The 21,105-nt window shown below is 34.9% G+C and overlaps 1 protein-coding gene across 1 annotated transcript in view; it reads right to left on the minus strand.

The window, feature by feature from the left end:
• The window catches only part of LOC150094470 (UBX domain-containing protein 7), a 520,016-nt gene that overhangs the window by 419,841 nt on the left and 79,070 nt on the right, over positions 1–21,105 (minus strand). Inside the window, exon 3 of the mRNA XM_090411839.1 lies at positions 20,087–20,148. Within this exon, the coding sequence (XP_090267965.1) occupies positions 20,087–20,148 (62 nt within the window). The remainder of the gene's footprint in view (positions 1–20,086; positions 20,149–21,105) is intronic.

Raw genomic sequence — 21,105 nt, forward strand, 5'->3', positions numbered from 1 at the left:
TTTGAAACCAGTAGAACTGACTGGTTTCTCAAAAGGTGGGATATCCCACGTGTTTTATCAGTACAAAAATAACCACACTGCTTTTTTGAAGAGACATAACTGTGGTCCTAAGACAGTCTATCACTGCAAACAAAACTTCCTGAATGCAGAAATGGACCAAAGCATTTAATTAAGGCTGTTCCTATCTCACTATGTGCAGGAAGTTGAGGAGGATCGGTATTGGCAGTCACATGCCTATAAGGAAACCACTGATTTCGGTGAAGAAGCAGAAAGTTGACGCTCGTGCTCCAGCATCCTCTTCAAGTATAGACGAACCTAAACGTATACCTATTCCCTATGTACAAGGGGATACTGAAAGCATAGCGAAGGTGCTAAAATCACTAAATATCTGTGTCGCTTTTCGACCCATCAGAAAAATCTCCACTTTCCTAATGTCTCCAAAGGACAAGCTCCCACATCTCAGCTATCCAGGTGTCTACCAGATTCCCTGCTCATGTGGATTATCATATTTTGGACAAACAGGAAGATCTGCTCAGGTCCAGTTAGAAGAACACCCAGTACATCCAGTACCTTGAACCCACACATTCTGGAAATGCAGAACATGCCATCAACACCAGACAGAGTTAAGTGGAACAAGACAAAAGTCGGTTCCTAATGGAACGGCTATACAAAGAAACATGTGAAACATTACTGCACTCCCCTAACCTAAACAGATCTGATGGTTTACGTTTTTCCCCCTGGTGGGAGATAGTACTATATAAAGCAGCAAATCTTTCCTAACATATAATTGTATACATATATATATTATATATAAATTTTTTAACGACAATTGAATAATTAAATAATTAAAATAAAATAAAAAATAATGTACTGTACTGTAATGTAATGTACTGTATCAATCCACCTATATCTTGGTCTTCCTCTGGGTCGTTTTGCTGCCAACCTGGCAGAGAACACTTGTTTTGCTAATCTTTCCTCACCCATTCTGTTTAAGTGACCATACCACCTGAGATTAGCTCTGCTAATGCATTCCTGGATGCTGACAATGTCAAGTTCTTTCCTAATATCCTCGTTTTTAATATGATATTGCCATTCATGCCATCTGTTCACGCCTATAATCTTTCTCAGGACTCTCATATCTGTGGTCTCTAGTCTTTGGTCAAGTGTTTTACTTCTGACCCAGCTCTCAGATCAATAAGATAAAACTGGTTTGAACACTGTCTTGTATACAACTAATTTAGTGTTCCGACTAATTTCTCTCTTATTCCATATGAATTTATTCAATTGACTTCCCACCATACCAGCTTTGCTGATTCTATTTAATTTGCTGATTCTATCTAATATTCAATTTACCATCTTAACTAAAAATCGTGCCTAAATAGTTGAAATGTTTTACTTGTTCCACAGGTTCTCCATTCACAACACAGTTGACATTTTCAATGCTTCTGCCTATTTTCATTGTCTTTGTCTTTTCATTGCTGACCTTCATACCATATCTATTACAACAGCTATTCAATTTAGTCAGAGAATCTTGCAGACTTGTAGCAGATTTATTTAGAAGTATAACATCATCCGCATAAAGCAAAGAGCTGACATTAACATCTCCAATTCTGACATCATGTTTAATACCACTTTCCTTCATAATGTGATCCATATAGATAATGAATAACAGAGGGGATAATGTACATCCTTGTCTCACACCAGATTTAACATTAAACCATCTTCCTGTACTTCGTTTAATTCTAACTGCTGACTTACAACTCAGATAAAGACTAAGTATTGCTTGATATAATGCTCCATTGACACCATATACCTGCAGCGTATTGAATAGCTTCTCTCTTGGAACCTTGTCATATGCCTTTTCCAGTTCGACAAAACCTAAATACAGATTAATATAATTAACGGCTATTTTAGCCTCAAAACTCAAAGCTCAAAGTTCAGACGATGGTCAGACGATGACCGAAATGGTCCACACCCCGTAAACTCTTGCCCCAGTTTCCACATAAGGATACCCTTCCCCTTCCTTCCCCCCCCCCCTCTCCCCACAACAAAATAATATATATATATATTTATATATATATTATTAATAGTAACCCGGGTTCCCAAACTTATTTCCCGTGTCCCAAGTACATCCCCATGTTCTTTCCCTCTCTCCCCCCCCTTCCACAAGAGCTTGGATTTAGAAGGCATCTTTAAACCAAAATCAGGTATTTACATAATTTTTCAACATTTTTTATTCTGCAATAATTGCCTTCTACACTCGCCCGTAATGTCCTAAATTATATATATATATACCCTTTTTGAGTTATCTTAGCCAATGTATTAAATATAAGGGACACTCCTAAACAAAAACAGGCTAAAATAGCTGTTAATTATACTAATAGTGTTTTAGAGGAGTAGCATGGGAATTTCCCAGAAACTATACTTAATTACTAAATACAGATATTTGTTATATTCCCGTGCTTTATCGACTATTTGTCGTAAAGTGAAGATCTGATCCTGACAGCCTCTATTTGGCCTGAATCCAGCTTGTAATTCACCAAGCTTTTCTTCCACAATTCTTCTCAACCGTTTCTCAAGTATACTTGCATAGATCTTGCCAGGAACACTCAGTAGGGAAATACCTCTGTAATTCTCACATGCAGTTTTATTTCCCTTTTTATATATGGGTACTATGAGAGCTCTACTCCAATCATCGGGAATTCGTCCCTCTGTCCAGGCTTTCTGAACTATGCAGTGCAGCCACTGTAAGACTCTTATACCACCATACTACAGCATTTCTGGTCGAATATCATCTACTCCTGCATTTCAAGCCTTTGATGGGTTTTTCTACTTTAAGTATGGATATGCATTCCTGACTGCATGCCTGGTCAGTGTTTTTTACCACTGTGCTGTCATCACTGCTTGTTTCATTTAGCAGTTTTTCAAAGTAATTACTCCACACTTCAAGGATATCTTTTTTCCCGTTTTCATGTCACCTTTATCATCTCTAATTCCTTTTATAGCACTCTTTCCTCCATTCTTAAGCTTCTTCAACAACCTCCAGAATATTTTGCCACCTTCTTGATATTTATTTTCTATATTCTTGCCAAAGTCCTCCCATGACTTTTGTTTAGCTAGTTTTACACAGTGTTTAGCATTCTTGCATTTGTCTCTATATTCTCTAAGAGCACAAGCTGACTTATTTGACAGGAACTTTTGGTATGCTTTCTTCTTTTCCTTCACTGCCTCTTTAACTTCCTGTGTCCACCAGGGAGTTCTGATTTTTTTATCCTTACAGACAACCTCACCACATGCCTCTCTGGCAGAATCACTCAATGTTTTCTTCAGAGTTTGCCACTGAATCTCCAAGGTTTGATTCCTGTTCTCAAACTCTTTCATTTTTTCTTCAATAATCTTTGTGTATTTTAGTCTACAGTTCACATCTGAGAGCTGCTCAACTTTTATTCGCTTTAAAACTTTCTTACATGTTATTCTTTTCAATATGAAATTCAATTTTATATTGCTCAAGACTAAATAGTGATCACTTCCAATTTCAAATCCTCTGTACACTCTGGTGTCCTGCACCAGGGAGAAAACATCACTATCAACAATAACATAGTCAAGGAGACTTTTCTTATTCCTAGCCTCTTCTCTCCATGTGAATTTGTGCACATTTTTATGTTGGAACATGGTGTTAGTAATAACCAGTCCATGTCCTGAGCAGAAATCCAACAGATATTTGCCATTATTATTAGCTTTGCTCTTTTCTCCAAATTTTCCCAAAATATTTTTGTATGTCTCACAATCATTTCCTACTCTACTATTTAGATCCCCAACAAGGACCAACTTTTCCTTTTTCATTGTGTCCGTTGCTTTTTCTAAAGCCTCAAAAAATTCCTCCACTTCTACCTTAGTATAACCTTCTGTGTGACCATAGGCACCTAAGTCTCATTGTCCAGTTTCCCATTCTCATATTTGCCCACATTACTCTACTTGAGACTGACTGCCATTCAAGAAGATTAGCCTCGTATTTTGTGTTGAATACTATGGCTACTCCTTCTTTTCCTTGATTGTCATTGCCTGAATATAACATTTTGTATTTATTGCTCAGAAAGATCTCACCAGTTTTGGTCTTTTTTGTTTCAGTCACCCCTATTATGTCGATCTGGTACTTATCTAATTCCTCAGCTAGCTCCATTTCTTTGCCATTCAGGCTTCTTACATTGATAGTACCAATCTTTAACTCTGGTGATGTTGAATTGGGGTTTATTTTCAGATTTGTTCCAGTAGCTGACTTTTCGCTGTTCGCCCTGGTTCCCTAGCGAAAACAACGGGGGCCTTGTTTAACCGGGCGACTCCCCAGCCGGCATGAAATTTTGTCATGTTGTACCATCATTCTATATTTTGGTTTAACCAATAAGAATACAATTTGGTCGGCTAAATCCCAAATTGCCACCCCGTCCTCGTTCGTTCAGTATCCAAGTAGATACCCAACAGGATGCACCACAAGAAGGTGAGGATTGGACATTAGGTCAGAAGCCCTGGTCGGTTCTCCGCATTCCTTTAAAGGCTATGTGGAGGTCTCCTCTCAGTTATACAGCATTGACCCTTAAGCACCCTAAGCACAATAAAAAATAAATAAATAAATAAATAATAATTAAATAAATTTAGGAAATTTAACCTTAGCTACTAGGTGGCGCTTTGTGAATATAACAGTTATTGTTTAATTAGCCTTGTACCTGTACTAATGATGCCTATGATACTCAGGTGAAAATTCTACGAATGAAGAATAATTGACGTGAGTTAATTCCGTTATTATAATAGTTAGTAAAACTAAATATATAATTTATAGTCTAATTAAGTGAAAAAAAAAACTTCCAAGAAATTAAAGATATCCTAGATGTTTGGAATAATCGCATTTTTAAAGATTTATATGAAACAATATATGAAAATAACTGTAGTATAAAATATTCAAGAGAAATGCAATCAGGAGTACATATTAATATTTGAAATGGGAAAAAAAAAGCTATCAAAAAACTGAGATGTTTGAAGGCAGCTGGAGCAGATGATATTAAACCAGTAATAAGAAGTATGGAGATTAAAAGTTTTACAGTGACTGCACTACATACAAAAGGCATGGTCAGAGGGGTCAAATTCAAGATAACTAGAGTAGAGCTCTAGTGACACCCATCAATATAAGAAGAAATCAAACAAATGTGATAAATGAGGAATTTTCCTACTGAGTGTTCCAGGTAAGAGATGTGCAAGCATACTTCAGAAGACTTGACTCTCCCAAACTCAGTCAGTCGTGATGATTTCAGATGAAAAGACCTGGATATGAATCCTGTCTAGGAGTGAAGACTCTTCGGGGTTTTTCAAGCAAAGGTAAATTAGAAGTTCTCATATGGAGGTGGTAGAGTTTCTTCCTTCCAGTAAATGCAGATTTTTTTTCTTCCTGCATACAGGAAAGCCGGCAAGGAGAACACACAGAATTTACATACAAAATATACTTACAGGCCAACCACCTTATCTTAGAATTATGGTTATGAAATCTAAAGATCCCTGGGATGGTTGCAAGTGTGCCTAAGAGCCATTCTTGAGACGATACTAAGAAAAACTGTTAAACAGAAACTTTAAGAACAAGCTGGGTTCATACTAAATAGAGGTTGTCAGTGATCAGATTTTCACTTTAGGGCAGTGTTGAAAAATAATGAGAATATAACAAGAATCTAACTTTGTACATCTGGAAAACACCTTGTCATGCGTTTTACAGCTTTTCTCATGTGCCATGAGAAAAGCTGTAAAAATTACTACGATTATATGATGTAGATTATATTATTTGATGTAATGGAGATCACATTACGAAGTGGCATTAAACCTGATATCAAAGATGGTGATCCACCCATTTACTTTATTTGAATGTGATACTCTTAAATAAATCCAGTGCAGTTTGCAGGATTCCTTAACTAAACTGAACAATTGCTATAACAAATATGGTATGAAAATTAGCAATAAAATGACCAAAACTATAAAAATGGGCAGAAACACAAACTTCAACTGCATTAATGAAGATCCTATAGAACAAGAAGAAATTACTGCCTCAAGAAGAAATTACCAGAATTAGAATTCCATATGCTAAAGGACTTTCAAAAAAAAAATAGCAAGATTACTTTGACAGATTAACGTACAAGTTGCTTTCTGTCCAGTTTGCAAACTTAATACATTTCTTATCTCATCTAAAGACAAATACCCTCAACTTTCTCATACTGGAGTTTACAGAATCCCCCTGCTCTTGTGGCTTATGTTATTATAGACAAACTGGTAGATCTGCACAAATTCATCTTGAAAAACATTAGGCAATGCCAATTCTCTTGCACATTCACATGGTAAGCAGTCTGCCATGTATCAATGTATCAGCAGTGGTACTGATACATTAATTTTTCAATATGCTGAACAATTTCTGCTCCCCTACCTCAATTTTGACATGCATCTGTTACATCAGAAATTGCTGAATCTCCACCTGGATGATACACCTTTGCAAAATGATCACGTGGCAACTCAACTATTTGTTTTGCTTTTGTCATCTTCCTACCATCAGTATTGATTAAAGTCATCCTACTATAGTCATTTTTCCTCTCACTTGCTACATAACAAAAACTCTTTTGAATTTATTTTAACCTGCTAATTTTTCTCTCATAATCTGATTTGGCCTTTCTCACCATACTAGGCACCCTACTTGTTTGCGCACTATACTGCTCATGAGTATTCCGATTAAACCAGCATACCTCTTTCTTTATATTCCCACCACAGTCTTCCCATTTTTTGCAGCTATTGCTTTAAATCTCTATTAATTCACTTAATCATCACTTGGTTTATCCTCCTGATTTGGGAATACAGTCTAATACTGCTTCTCTCAAACAATCTCTAACCACTTCATATGCACCACTGACATTCTTTCCTTGTAGCTTCTCAAAGCCATGGCACTGCTCCAAGATCGATACAAAATTAATAACGGAAAAACCTCACGTACAAAGATTATTTAATAGTATAATTTTCGCCTGTGTGTCACAGGCATCTTCAGTACATATTAAGCTCAAATTAAACAATAATTGACAATTCCAAAAAGTGCCACCTAAAAAATAAAAAATAAAAATAAAATAAAAATAAAATAAAAAGTTAGGAAAGATTAGCTGATTTGTAAAGTACTATCTCCCATAAAGGGGATAGATGTAAGCCGTCGGATCTGTTTAAGTTAGGAGAATGAAGTAGAGTTTCAGATGTTTCTTTATAAAGGCATTCCCATGAGGAACTGACTTTTGTGAAGAACTCTTGTCTTTCTCCAATGAACTCTATGTCTAGTGAAGATGGCATTTTCTGCAAGTCCAGACTTTTCAGGTTTAAATTATTTAATATAAGATTGGAGTTCTTCTAGACGAATAGAGGCAGATCTTCCCGTTTGTCCGAAATAAGATAATCCACAAGAGCACGGAATCTGGTAGACACCTGGATGATTAAGATGTGGAAGCTTGTCCTTAGGAGAAGTGAGAAAGGTGGAAATTTTTTATTTATCATTATTTATTTATTATTCATCCAGGTGTCTACCAGATTCCGTGCTCTTGTGGATTATCTTATTTCGGACAAATGGGAAGATCTGCCTCTATTCGGCTAGAAGAACACCAATCTTATATTGAATACTTTCAACCTGAAAAGTCTGGACTTGCAGAACATGTCATCTTCACTAGATACAGAGTTCTTTGGAGAAAGACAAGAATTCTTCACAAAAGTCAGTTCCTCATGGAATGCCTTTATAAAGAAACATGTGAAACTCTACTTCATTCTCCTAACTTAAAGAGATCCGACTGCTTACATCTATCCCCTTTATGGGAGATAGTACTTTACAAATCAGCTAATCTTTCCTAACTTTTTATTGTATTTATTTTTTTATTATTTTTTTATTTTTATTTTTTAGGAAATTTATTGACCTTTTTAGTTATCTTACACCAGCTACTTAGGTGGCACTTTTTGGAATTGTCAGTTATTGTTTAACTTGAGCTTAATATGTACCGAAGATGCCTGTGACACACAGGTAAAAATTATACTATTAAATAATCTTTGTACGTGAGTTTTTCCATTATTAATTTTGTATCGATATGTCTACTCACGGTATACCTCCTTTAAAACTTACTGCTCCAAGATGTCGCCTAAGTCGATCATTAGAGTTCACCATAAATCCTTTCATGACAGAATTCTACATGTTTAGCATCTGCCTAGAACAAGACTGCATGATCACTGTCAAATCCCTGGTCTCCTCTATAGCATGTTGTTTCAGGCAATTCTTTCTTAGCAACTGTATAAATTCCACTTCCATCTTGCCACATCCCCTTTCCTCTCCCCAATCTATGTCTCCATAGCTGAAGTTTCCCATAATAATTGTTCAGCCTGCACTCATTGTGCTAATCTTCTGATGCATGGCATCTACATCTTCCTGTGTTCCCTCCCCCTGGGTCTATAGCGGGCAATCAACAATCTCACACTAGATAATCTAGAATGAAGTCTTCCCCCAGACTTAAACTCCTCTTTAATTTCTAGTTTTGTTCGTTGTAATTCAACCATCCGCAATACCCTACCTCCTGTCCAATTCCCTCTATTCTCTCTAAAATACAATACTTTTTACATTCTATCCCTGTAAGTACATCATTTTCTGTCAACTAGGTTTCACTGATGCCTATCATTTTTGCCCAAGTCAAGCTGCCCAATGCCAAAAAACACTTGATATTTCTGGCATTCAAGTACATATATTCGACATCCCCTTGGACCCACAATTACTCTTGTGTAATGTTATTACCAACCCATTTGAATCTGAAATCTGTGAAATCGCATTCAGCATGCACCATCATTTCTGCACATGCACACACACACACATTTATTTCGAGAATGGGAAGACACATGCTTGATTGCATCTTCCCTAATATCTCTGTTTTGCACTTCCAAATTCTCACTAAACAACACTTTCTCTTCCAAAACCATTCAAATGCAGTCCATCAGGCATATATAAGTATATTCATTCCATCAAATTCACTCCACACTTCAATAAACTGCACACCATTCCTCCTGCACAATATTCTCACTGACTCATTAGCAATCATAGCCCTTTTTCTCAAATCTGTTCTGTCATTACAAAGCAACATACCCACAATCTTTACTTACTTTTCCTTTTCACTTCTTTCAACAATTCTTTTATATCCTCTCTCACTGCATATTTCTAACCTTTCAAATCATTTGTGCCTATCAAAATAATCAACTCTTTCATTCTTCCTTCTGTAAACTAAAAGCTTCAATAACATCCTTGATCTTTGAAACTAGGAAACATTCTTTCTTCATTTTCTCATTAAGTATACCTCTTATCATCAAATCTGCACATAATACTTTAATACCTTACATTGCAGTTTCTCACTTTCATACTTTCCCCATTCACTTTTTCTTTCATTCAATCAACAACAGAGATGGAATAAGTTATTTTCTTCTTGAAAGATTATATAAAGAAAGTTGTGAAATCTACATTCATAGTCTGGAACTCAGCAAAAACAATTACCTTAAACATTCCCAATTTTGGGAAGTCATTCTAAAGTAACACACTCCTCACTCTTGTGATTCCTAAAACTGGAATTATTTAAATTTATTTCTTCGAATTCTAATAGCTGTAGATGAAGTTATCCTCCTGCAATTCAGAGCATATATTATCATACACTTGCAACTTAATTGTTCTTATTGTGTTTATCTCTTTTCAACTATATTAAATGGCTAGAAAACCCTAGGCAAAAATTGTACAAATAATAAATAATTTTTTCCAATGCAAGTGTAATTCCATTACTTTATAATATTTCATCACTAATAATAGTCAAGCCATTTTAGACACTTTGGTAGCATGCCTACTTAATGGTAACAGTCCTCATCGGTATATAGAAAACTCACTCACTCACATAGATAAAATAGTTTAGAAACCTCTAACATTTTAAATGTAAATTATAAGAAAACAATAATGAGCAACTTAACAAAACATGAATTAACACTGGTGAAATCACTAAAATCAAATTCAGATATCGTAATTACAAGAGCCGATAAAGACAGTGCACCATAGTTATTCTAAATCGACCCAAGTATTTAGAAAAAATGAATCTGATAGTCTCAAACAACAGTATCTATGAACTTGTTAACTATAATGCAACCAATAGAATAAAAAAGAGAACAGAGCAGCTACTTAAATCAATCATTACATGGCCTGAAGATATAGTCAAAAAATTAATTGTTCGCTATGCTCGTTCTCCGAGAATTTATGGTCTTCTAAAGATTCACACAGCTCGGGCCGATAGACGAGGGTATAGACAGCCCTAATCACCTAGCCAAGAAATTAGCATCAACATTCAAGGGGTTGGTAGGTCATTCCTCCTCCTATATTAAAAACACACAACACTTTATAAACATAATTAAAGACATTATATTAGAAAAAGATGATTTATCAGCCAGTTCTGATGTCTCTGCCCTCTTCACAAATGTCCCAATCAATGACACAATCCTTCTTTTACAGGACAAATTCCCTCCCGACGTGTTCGGACAGTTCATTGGCAACAATTCATCGTGGGACAATTCATTGCGAGGAAAATTCATCGCTCGAAATTTAATAGTGGGGAAAATTAATCTCACGAAAATTCATCGCAGATATATGCGGGAAAAAAATGTGTTTTTAATTTACGTATAAAGTTATTCATATTCTTTCTTATTACAGGCTCTGTAGAAGGAATATTAATTGCTACAGAACTGGGATAGGATGGTGAGGGAGAAAGAGCACCATATTTAAGAATATTTAGGGAAAATAGTTATATCCAACTAATATCATGGCAATCTTAAGACGTAACTTTTAGCCTAGTGATTACTGTCTAGTAACCAGAAAGGATTATTAAAGATCCCAGATTTCTGACAACAATCAGCAGTTTGTAGTAATTGAGACTTATTTTTAGGGGGTAAAAGAACACCATAAACAATATTATACATGAAAAGATAACATGAAATCTATTAGTGAAAATTTAAATAATTTGAACTGTTTGTTATCAGCTGAAACACGTTAAAACAAGTGTTGTGCAGCTAGAAGGCATAAATGTCATGACGGTTCTCTCTTTTTTTTTTATTTTATTCCTTCAAAATTGATATTGCTTTTGTATGATGACACAGTTTTTTAAACATTAATTTCCCTAATATCACAGGGGTGCATAAGGGTCAGGGGGTGCTTAAGGGTCAAAGCTGTATAACTGAGAGGAGACCTCCACATAGTCTTTAAAGGAATGCGGAGAACCAACCAGGGCTTCTGACCTAATGTCCAATCCTCACCTTCTCGTGGTGCACCCTGTTGGGTATCTACTTTGATACTGAACGAACGAGGATGGGCTGGCAATTTGGGATTTAGCCGACTGGGGCGTCGCCCGGTTAAACAAGGCCCCCGTTGTTTTCGCCAGGGAACCAGGGCGAACAGTGAAAAGTCAGCTACTGGAACAAATCTGAAAACAAACCCCAACTCAACATCACCAGAGTTAAAGATCGGTACTATCAACGTAAGAAGCCTAAATGGCAAAGAAATGGAGCTAGCTGAGGAATTAGATAAGTACCAGATCGACATAATAAGGGTGATTGAAACAAAAAAGACCAAAACTGGTGAGATCTTTCTGAGCAATAAATACAAAATGTTATATTCAGGCAATGACAATCAAGGAAAAGAAGGAGTAGCCATAGTATTCAACACAAAATACGAGGCTAATCTTCTTGAATGGCAGTCAGTCTCAAGCAGAGTAATGTGGGCAAATATGAGAATGGGGAACTGGACAATGAGACTTATTTGTGCCTATGGTCCCACAGAAGGTTCTACTAAGGTAGAAGTGGAGGAATTTTTTGAGGCTTTAGAAAAAGCAACGGACACAATGAAAAAGGAAAAGTTGGTCCTTGTTGGGGATCTAAATAGTAGAGTAGGAAATGATTGTGAGACATACAAAAATATTTTGGGAAAATTTGGAGAAAAGAGCAAAGCTAATAATAATGGCAAATATCGGTTGGATTTCTGCTCAGGACATGGACTGGTTATTACTAACACCATGTTCCAACATAAAAATGTGCACAAATTCACATGGAGACTATGTTATTGTTGTCAGTGATGTTTTCTCCCTGGTGCAGGACACCAGAGTGTACAGAGGATTTGAAACTGGAAGTGATCACTATTTAGTCTTGAGCAGGATAAAATTGAATTTCATATTGAAAAGAATAACATGTAGGAAAGTTTTAAAGCGAATAAAAGTTGAGCAGCTCTCAGATGTGAACTGTAGACTAAAATACAGAAATATTATTGAAAAGAAAATGAAAGAGTTTGAGAACAGGAATCAAACCTTGGAGATTCAGTGGCAAACTCTGAAGGAAACATTGATTGATTCTGCCAGAGAGGCATGTGGTGAGGTTGTGTGCAAGGATAAAAAAATCAGAACTCCCTGGTGGACACAGGAAGTTAAAGAGGCAGTGAAGGAAAAGAAGAAAGCATATCAAAAGTTCCTGGCAAATAAGTCAGCTTTTACTCTTACAGAATACAGAGACAAATGTAAGAAAGCTAAACAGTGTGTAAAACTAGCTAAACAAAAGTCATGGGAGGACTTTGCCAAGAATATAGAAAATAAATATCAAGAAGGTGGCAAAATATTCTGGAGGTTGTTGAAGAAGCTTAGGAATGGAGGAAAGAGTGCTGTAAAAGGAATTAGAGATGATAAAGGTGAAATGAAAACAGGAGAAAAAGATATCCTTGAAGTATGGAGTAATTACTTTGAAAAACTGCTAAATGAAACAAGCAGTGATGACAGCACAGTGATAAAAAACACTGACCAGGCATGCAGACAGGAATACATATCCATACTTGAAGTAGAAAAAGCCATCAAAGGCTTGAAATGTGGAAAGGCAGCAGGAGTAGATGATATTCGACCAGAAATGCTGAAGTATGGTGGTATAAGAGTCTTACAGTGGCTGCACTGCATAGTTCAGAAAGCCTGGACAGAGGGACGAATTCCCGATGATTGGAGTAGAGCTCTCATAGTACCCATATATAAAAAGGGAAATAAAACTGAATGTGAGAATTACAGAGGTATTTCCCTACTGAGTGTTCCTGGCAAGATCTATGCAAGTATACTTGAGAAACGGTTGAGAAGAATTGTGGAAGAAAAGCTTGGTGAAGAACAAGCTGGATTCAGGCCAAATAGAGGCTGTCAGGATCAGATCTTCACTTTACGACAAATAGTCGAGAAAGCATGGGAATATAACGAAGATCTGTATTTAAGTTTTGTCGATTTGGAAAAGGCATATGACAAGGTGCCAAGAGAGAAGCTATTCAATACGCTGCAGTTATATGGTGTCAATGGGGCATTATATCAAGCAATACTTAGTCTTTATTTGAGTTGTGAGTCAGCAGTTAGAATTGAAGGAAGTACAGGAAGATGGTTTAATGTTAAATCTGGTGTGAGACAAGGATGTACATTATCCCCTCTGTTATTCATTATCTATATGGATCACATTATGAAGGAATGTGGTATTAAACCTGATATCAAAATTGGAGATGTTAATGTCAGCTCTTTGCTTTATGCGGATGATGTTATACTTCTAAATAAATCCGCTACAAGTCTGCAAGATTCTCTGACTAAATTGAATAGCTGTTGTAATAGATATGGTATGAAGGTCAGCAATAAAAAGACAAAGACAATGAAAATAGGCAGAATCATTGATAATGTCAACTGTGTTGTGAATGGAGAACCTGTGGAACAAGTAAAACATTTCAGCTACTTAGGCACAATTTTTACTGAAGATGGTAAACTAAATATAGAAATAGACAACAGAATCAGCAAAGCTGGTATCGTGGGAAGTCAATTGAATAAATTCATATGGAATAAGAAAGAAATTAGTCGGAACACTAAATTAGCTGTATACAAGACTGTGTTCAAACCAATTTTAACTTATGGATCTGAGAGCTGGGTCAGAAGTAAAACACTTGACCAAAGACTAGAGACTGCAGATATGAGAGTCCTGAGAAAGATTATAGGCGTGAACAGATGGCATGAATGGCAATATCATATTAAAAACGAGGATATTAGGAAAGAACTTGACATTGTCAGCATCCAGGAATGCGTTAGCAGAGCTAATCTCAGATGGTATGGTCACTTAAATAGAATGGGAGAGGAAAGATTAGCAAAACAAGTGTTCTCTGCCAGGTTGGCAGGAAAACGACCCAGAGGAAGACCAAGATATAGGTGGATTGATACGGTACAAAGTGCCTTAGACGATAGATATATAAGATCTGATAATGTTGGAGTCTTGACAAGTAACAGACTGATTTGGAGGAAAATTGTAGATAGGAAGTTAGTAATGATGTAATTTTTTCATGTAGTACTGTCATATCCTGTACACCCCTTGAGGGTACATGGCAGGAATTTGATGATGATGATGATGTATTTATCAGGAAATAATATAAATGAGAAAATACATAACATTTGCTCATTTGTAATAATCCCAATTTAATTTCAGTATCAGAATATTAAAAGTTATCTGGTAATAACAAATTCAAATAAAAAGAAGGTGCTGCACACATTATTCAGCAGTATTTGTGTGATAGTCTGTAAGGGGGGTTGAGCCATCTAAGACAAAATACAATTTTAATTCTATTATGAAAATTTTGGGAATAAAATTTCATTTTGAAGCATGCATCTATACATGTTTCGAATGATAAACTGTAGAGAAAGTATCGCTACTTCAAAATTGCTGCATAATATCAAAATTAGCAGAAAATATACATAACAATTTACTAATAGATTTACATTCATTTCAATATGTAATGAGCGATTCCAGGAAACCAAGAAAGTTGAAGTACAAAGAACTACAGATTACATTATAAATATTACACATTATGTGATATGATTCAATATTTACGTATGATTATCTATAAGGTAATATTGTAAAAGAATGAACCTTCAAGCAATCTGTGAACTAATTTTCTAAGATTATGAATAAAAAATAACGAAAACAATTTGTAACAAATGGAGACTGTATTTATTTTAAGATTCGTATTTTTATGAATTTATAAAATAATTATCTTGAATTAAGTTCTGGGAGAATAAAATGTATTGGTGACTAAGATAATTAGCAAAAAAAAAAAAAAGATAGTGTGGCATTGTTCTCCAGAGTGATACACTCTTAAGTGAAGAAATATGAAAGGACCTCTTATTTGCTCTAGCATTAAAAACTATAATTATACGACAAAACAAGTAGCAAAAATAAATGCAACTTGTAGGTAATAAAATTTAGATTCCAGTTACCAAGCAAAAGGAAAGCAACAGGTTTCTGGCAATAGGTAACTGAATGTAGCTATGTATGAGAGGTAATCTGATTAAGTGTTCTTGTCAGTGTGAAGGATTATCACACCTTCTAATAGATATGACAGTCAAATGCACTTGATATTCATGTTTTTTCAACAGGTGGTCTGACTCGTATCCAGGATTGGCTAGACGTATATATAAGTCCTGGCCGGTTGGGAGGTTAACCCTGCAGAGGTTGCAGTTGAAAAAATTTCAGCTTAGGTCACGTGTATCCGACAGATACATTCATTACTAGTATGTGCTGAAATGCGATAAAAAAAAAAAAAAAAAAAAAAAAAAACACTACAAATATAATACATGATGGTTTATTTATTTTCAGTTTCAATCTAGAAATTATTGAAAAAAAGAAAGAAATTAAAAAAAAAAAAAAAAACCAAACCAATACTATACTGACATCGGAGTTGGTGGTATCTCTCAGATACAATTTACTATCAAACATCACTTAAACAGAATAGACGAGAAAAGATTAGCAAAACAAGTGTTCTCTGCCAGATTGGCAAGAAAAAGACCAAGAGGAAGACCAAGATATAAGTAGATTGATATAGTAAAAAGTGCCTTCGAAAATAGAAATATAAGTTCTGATAATGTAATTATCAGAGCTTATATTTAGCAAAACAAGTGTTCTCTGCCAGATTGGCAGGAAAAAGACCAAGATATAAGTGGATTGATATAGTAAAAAGTGCCTTCGAAAATAGAAATATAAGCTCTGATAATGTAATTATCAGATCTTATATTTCTATTTTCGAAGGCACTTTTTACTATATCAATCCACCTATATCTTGGTCTTTTCTATGGGTCTTTTACCTGCCAACCTGGCAGAGAACACTTGTTTTGCTAATCTTTCCTCATCCATTCTGTTTAAGTGACCATACCACCTGAGATTAGCTCTGCTAATACATTCCTGGATGCTGACAATGCCAAGTTCTTTTCTAATATCCTCATATTTAATATGATATTGCCATTGATGCCATCTGTTCATGCCCCTAATCTTTCTCAAGACTCATATCTGTGGTCTCTAGTCTTTGGTCAAATGTTTTACTTCTGACCCAGCTCTGAAATCCATAAGTTAAAATTGGTTTGAAGACTGTCTTGGATACAGCTAATTCAGTGTTTTGACTAATTTCTCTCTTATTCCATATAAATATAATCAGTTGAATTCCTACCATACCAGCTTTATTGATTCTGTTGTCTATTTCCATATTTATTTTACCATCTTCACTAAAAATCATGCCTAAGTAGCAGAAATGTTTCACTTGTTCTATAGGTTCTCCATTCACAATGCAGTTGATATTTTCAATGCTTCTGCCTATTTTCATTGTCTTTGTCTTGTTATTGCTGACCTTCTTACCATATCTATTACGATAGTTATTCAATTTAATCAGGGAATCTTGCAGACTTGTAGTGGATTTATTTAGAAGCAACACATCATCCGCATAAAGCAAAGAACTGACATTAACATCTCCAATTATGAAATCAGGTTTGATACCGCTTTCCTTCAGAGTGTGATCCATATAGATAACGAATAACAGAGGGGATAATGTACATCCTTGTCTGACACCAGATTTCACATTAAACCATCTTCACTTCCTTCAATTCTAGCTGCTGACATACAACACAAATAAAGACTAAGTATTGCTTGATATAATGCCCCATTGACACCATATAACTGTAGCGTATTGAATAGCTTCTCTCTCTCTCTCTTGGCACCTTGTCATTTGCCTTTTCCAAATCAACAAAACTTAAATAGGGATCTTTGTTATATTCCCATGATTTCTGCACTATTTGTCATAAAGTGAAAATCAGATCCTGACAGCCTCTATTTGACCAGAATCCAGCTTGTTCTTCATCAAGCTTTTCTTCCACAATTCTTCTCAACCGTTTCTCAAGTATACTTGCATAAATCTTACTAGGAACACTCAGTAGGGAAATACCTCTGTAATTTTCACATTTGGTTTTATTTCCCTTTTTATATATATGGGTACTATGACAGCTGTACTCTAATCATCGGGAATCTGTCCCTCTGTCCAGGCCTTTTGAACTATGCAGTGCAGCCACTGTAAGACTTTTATACCTCAATACTTCAGCATTTCTGGTCGAATATCATCTACTCCTGCTGCCTTTCCACATTTCAAGCCTCTGATGGCTTTTTCTACTTCAAGTATGGATATGTATTTCTGATTGTATGCCTGCTGAGTGTTTTTTTTTTTTTTTTATCACTGTGCTATCACTACTTGTTTCATTTAGCAATTGTTTGAAGTAATTACTCCATACCTCAAGGATATCTTTTTCTCCTATTTTCATGTCACCTTTATCATCTCTAATTCCTTTTACAACACTCTTTCTGAGCTTCTTCAACAACCTCCAGAATATTTTACACAGTTTTAGCTTTCTTACATTTGTCTCTGTATTCTCTAAGAGCACTAGCTGACTTATTTGCTAGGAATTTTTGATATGCCTTCTTCTTTTCCTTCACTGCCTCTTTAACTTCCTGTGTCCATCATGGAGTTCTTATTTTTCTATCTTTGCAGACAACCTCACCACATACCTCTCTGACTGAATCAATCAGGGTTTTCTTCAAAGCTTGCCGCTGAATCTCCAAGGTTTGGTTTCTGCACTCAAACACTTTCATTTTTTCTTCAATAATCTTTGTCTATTTTATTTACTTTGTGTATATTATCCGCTTTAAAACTTTCTTACATGTTCTTCTTTTCAAAATGAAATTCAATTTTATCCTGCTCACTTCCAATTTCAAATCCTCTATACACTCTGCTGTCTCCTGCACCAGTGAGAAAACCTCACTATCGACAATAACATAGTCAATGAGACTTTTCTAATTCCTTGCCTGTTCTCTCCATGTGAATTTGTGCACATTGTTATGTTAGGACACAGTGTTAGTAATAACCAGTCCATGTCCTGAAGAGAAATCCAACAGGTATTTGCCATTATTATTAGCTTTGCTCTTTTCTCCAAATTTTCTTAAAATATTTTTGTATGACAAAATAAAAAAATAATAATAAAATTAAAATTAAAATAAAAATAAAAACATAAAATCAATAAAAAATCCATGGAACAAAAACAGGATAAAATAACACACAGCAAGAAAGTCACAAAACACATTTATCCATAACACCACAATCAGTTTGAGAGAGAGAGAAGATGATAAACATTTCAAGGTATTTATGTGTGCATCAATGAAAAATGTTCATTGTTGAAGCACTGGCAATTCCTTCAACATCAAGAGAAATCCCAGTACAAAGAACAACAGAATTTTCATGTTTCGTGTTTTTGAAAAACATGAAACACGAAAATTCATGAAAAAGTTAAAAAAAAATTCATGACATTTGTGCACAACTGCACAGAAGTCACTCTTCTCTTTATTGGTGTGTGAAGGAGTATATAGATCATGCTCTGCCAGTACTGCTTATGATATGAATGATCACAAATATAGTTAAGTTCTTCCAGCATACCAAAAGTAGGCTCAGTGTATTGGAAGTAGACTACGGTGAACACATTAGGAACATTACACATTCCAGGATATGCGGAATGATGAAGAAAGATAAGACTGATCCTTCAGAGAACAGATGAAGTCTGCTAGAGATGTGAAGTTTGAATTTGGCATTAAAAAAAGAAAGATAAATAAAACGCATGGTCCAAATTAGTTACAAGTGAAACATTAAATTCAGAACATAAAAAGTATCAACAATTAAAAAAAAAATTATTTAATATGATTACAGTATCTAGCCTACAAGTATAGAGAATTTCACAATTATCATAATACCAAAAAAGCCAAACTCAAAGAGATGACCTGATTACATAACAATTAGTTTAATGAACAATGTTGAAATTTCGATATATATATCAAAACTTGATAAAATAATGCCTGAATAAAAATGTGAATTCATAAGATGTGTTCACATTAATGGAAACCTCAGAAATATGTACTATTAGAAAAGAAACTCAAAAAGACTGATGACTCTGGAGAGATGTAGCTAATGATAAAAAATATGCAAATTAGCTGGAAAGAAAAAGTTGAAACAAACATGTAAGAGAAAGAGCAAATCAAAAGTTGATTGAATGATACCGTAAAAAGGAAAATTAATTTTTAGGACACATGCTAAGAGAAGGACTAGCCAGTGCAATTATCACAGAAAAACTACAAGGAAGAAAGGGATTAGACATCATACGAAGGAGAGAGAGGACAAGCACAGTTCTGCCCAAATCTTTAGCGATGCACAAGATAGGAAGAAGCGGAGAACTAAGACCAACCTCTAGACTGGAATTGGTACATAAAAGAATGAGATGAATGCTTTTAAAATTAAGCCCAACAGATTTTGTATACCCAATTCTGCACATTAATGTCAGTTTACTGAAGCATAATTAGGCCTTAACAGAATTCAAGTATCATTAAATTAAATTTCAACATTTTACAGTTCCTCATATATTCTGAACTTGTATATGTTAACAAATGTTATTCAATACTGACGATGGTATTCATTCATGCTAAATGAATAAACGCCAATAAATTCTAGAGCTCTTCCCCTTTCAACTTAAAAAAAGGCTGAACAAAATTATCAATTCAGTTATTTTTTTCTTATATACATTACTTATTAATAAATTACTTTCAACATCTTTTAATAATGTAGTAATATATCAAAACTTGCCAACTGGCATTCGATCCTCAACCAGGATGCCTCTTACAGGTGGAATTGGGGGCCTCACATTACTAGAAAAAGAGAAAGGGAAATGTAAATACCAGTTGCATTTCACTAAATTCAACTATTTAATTAATGTACACAATGAGAATTATGGCATCATCTATTGAAAGTTTAGCTTGGAGATGGACTTTCCATACTAAAACGAGACCCCTACAGGTTAGCTTTTTTAGTTAAGGCTATGTATACATTGATTATAAAGAATAGAAAGCAAAATATTGACAAAATGTTGACATATAATAAAATATTATATGTCAACATAAAACATAAATGTTATATTTGAGACAAATCTGTAATGATAACCTAATGTTCCATCTGGTTTTTGGTATGAGAACCAGATTTGTGAACAGCCGGAATATATATTATCGAAGACATATGGGCTAAAATATCAAATATATTTTGGCAACCTACTACCCCTAAGTTTCCTATTATCTTGTGTTCCTAACACTACAATATTCATGTCAAAAGGTACTTTTGTATGTACAAGTGCACACACCCAGTTAACCAAACCTACTGATACTAGCAAAATTACTGAACATTGAAAATTATACCTGACAAGAAATAATTCTTATTTAATCCTGTATCCACATGTAGGAAAACAAAGTCAGCACATGAAGCATCTTCACAACTAAGTTACCGTATATAGAAGCTGTTAACCTCACATCAATTACCTTAATATCCCATAATGCAAAACCCATTTCCTATCAGATGTGTATATGCTATGCATTATGGAAAGGGTCACTGCCCAGACTGGTTTCTACCTCTATTGAGGTCTCATCAGCAAGAACCAGACCCAGGCAGATGCCAATAATTAATGAATGGAGAAGTCATATTTCCCATATACAAGTAGCAATATACTTGGATAAAGCATTACAGAATATAATTCAGTCAAGTATAATTTATTTGATAAGTAAAAAAAAAAAAAAAAAAAAACTGATATTAAGCATTGTACTTGAATCCTTAACTAT

The sequence above is a fragment of the Typopeltis vanoorti genome, chromosome 22 (assembly GCF_054136105.1).
Source record: "Typopeltis vanoorti isolate ZY-2024b chromosome 22, IOZ_Tvanoo_1.0, whole genome shotgun sequence".
NCBI lineage: Eukaryota > Metazoa > Arthropoda > Arachnida > Uropygi > Thelyphonidae > Typopeltis > Typopeltis vanoorti.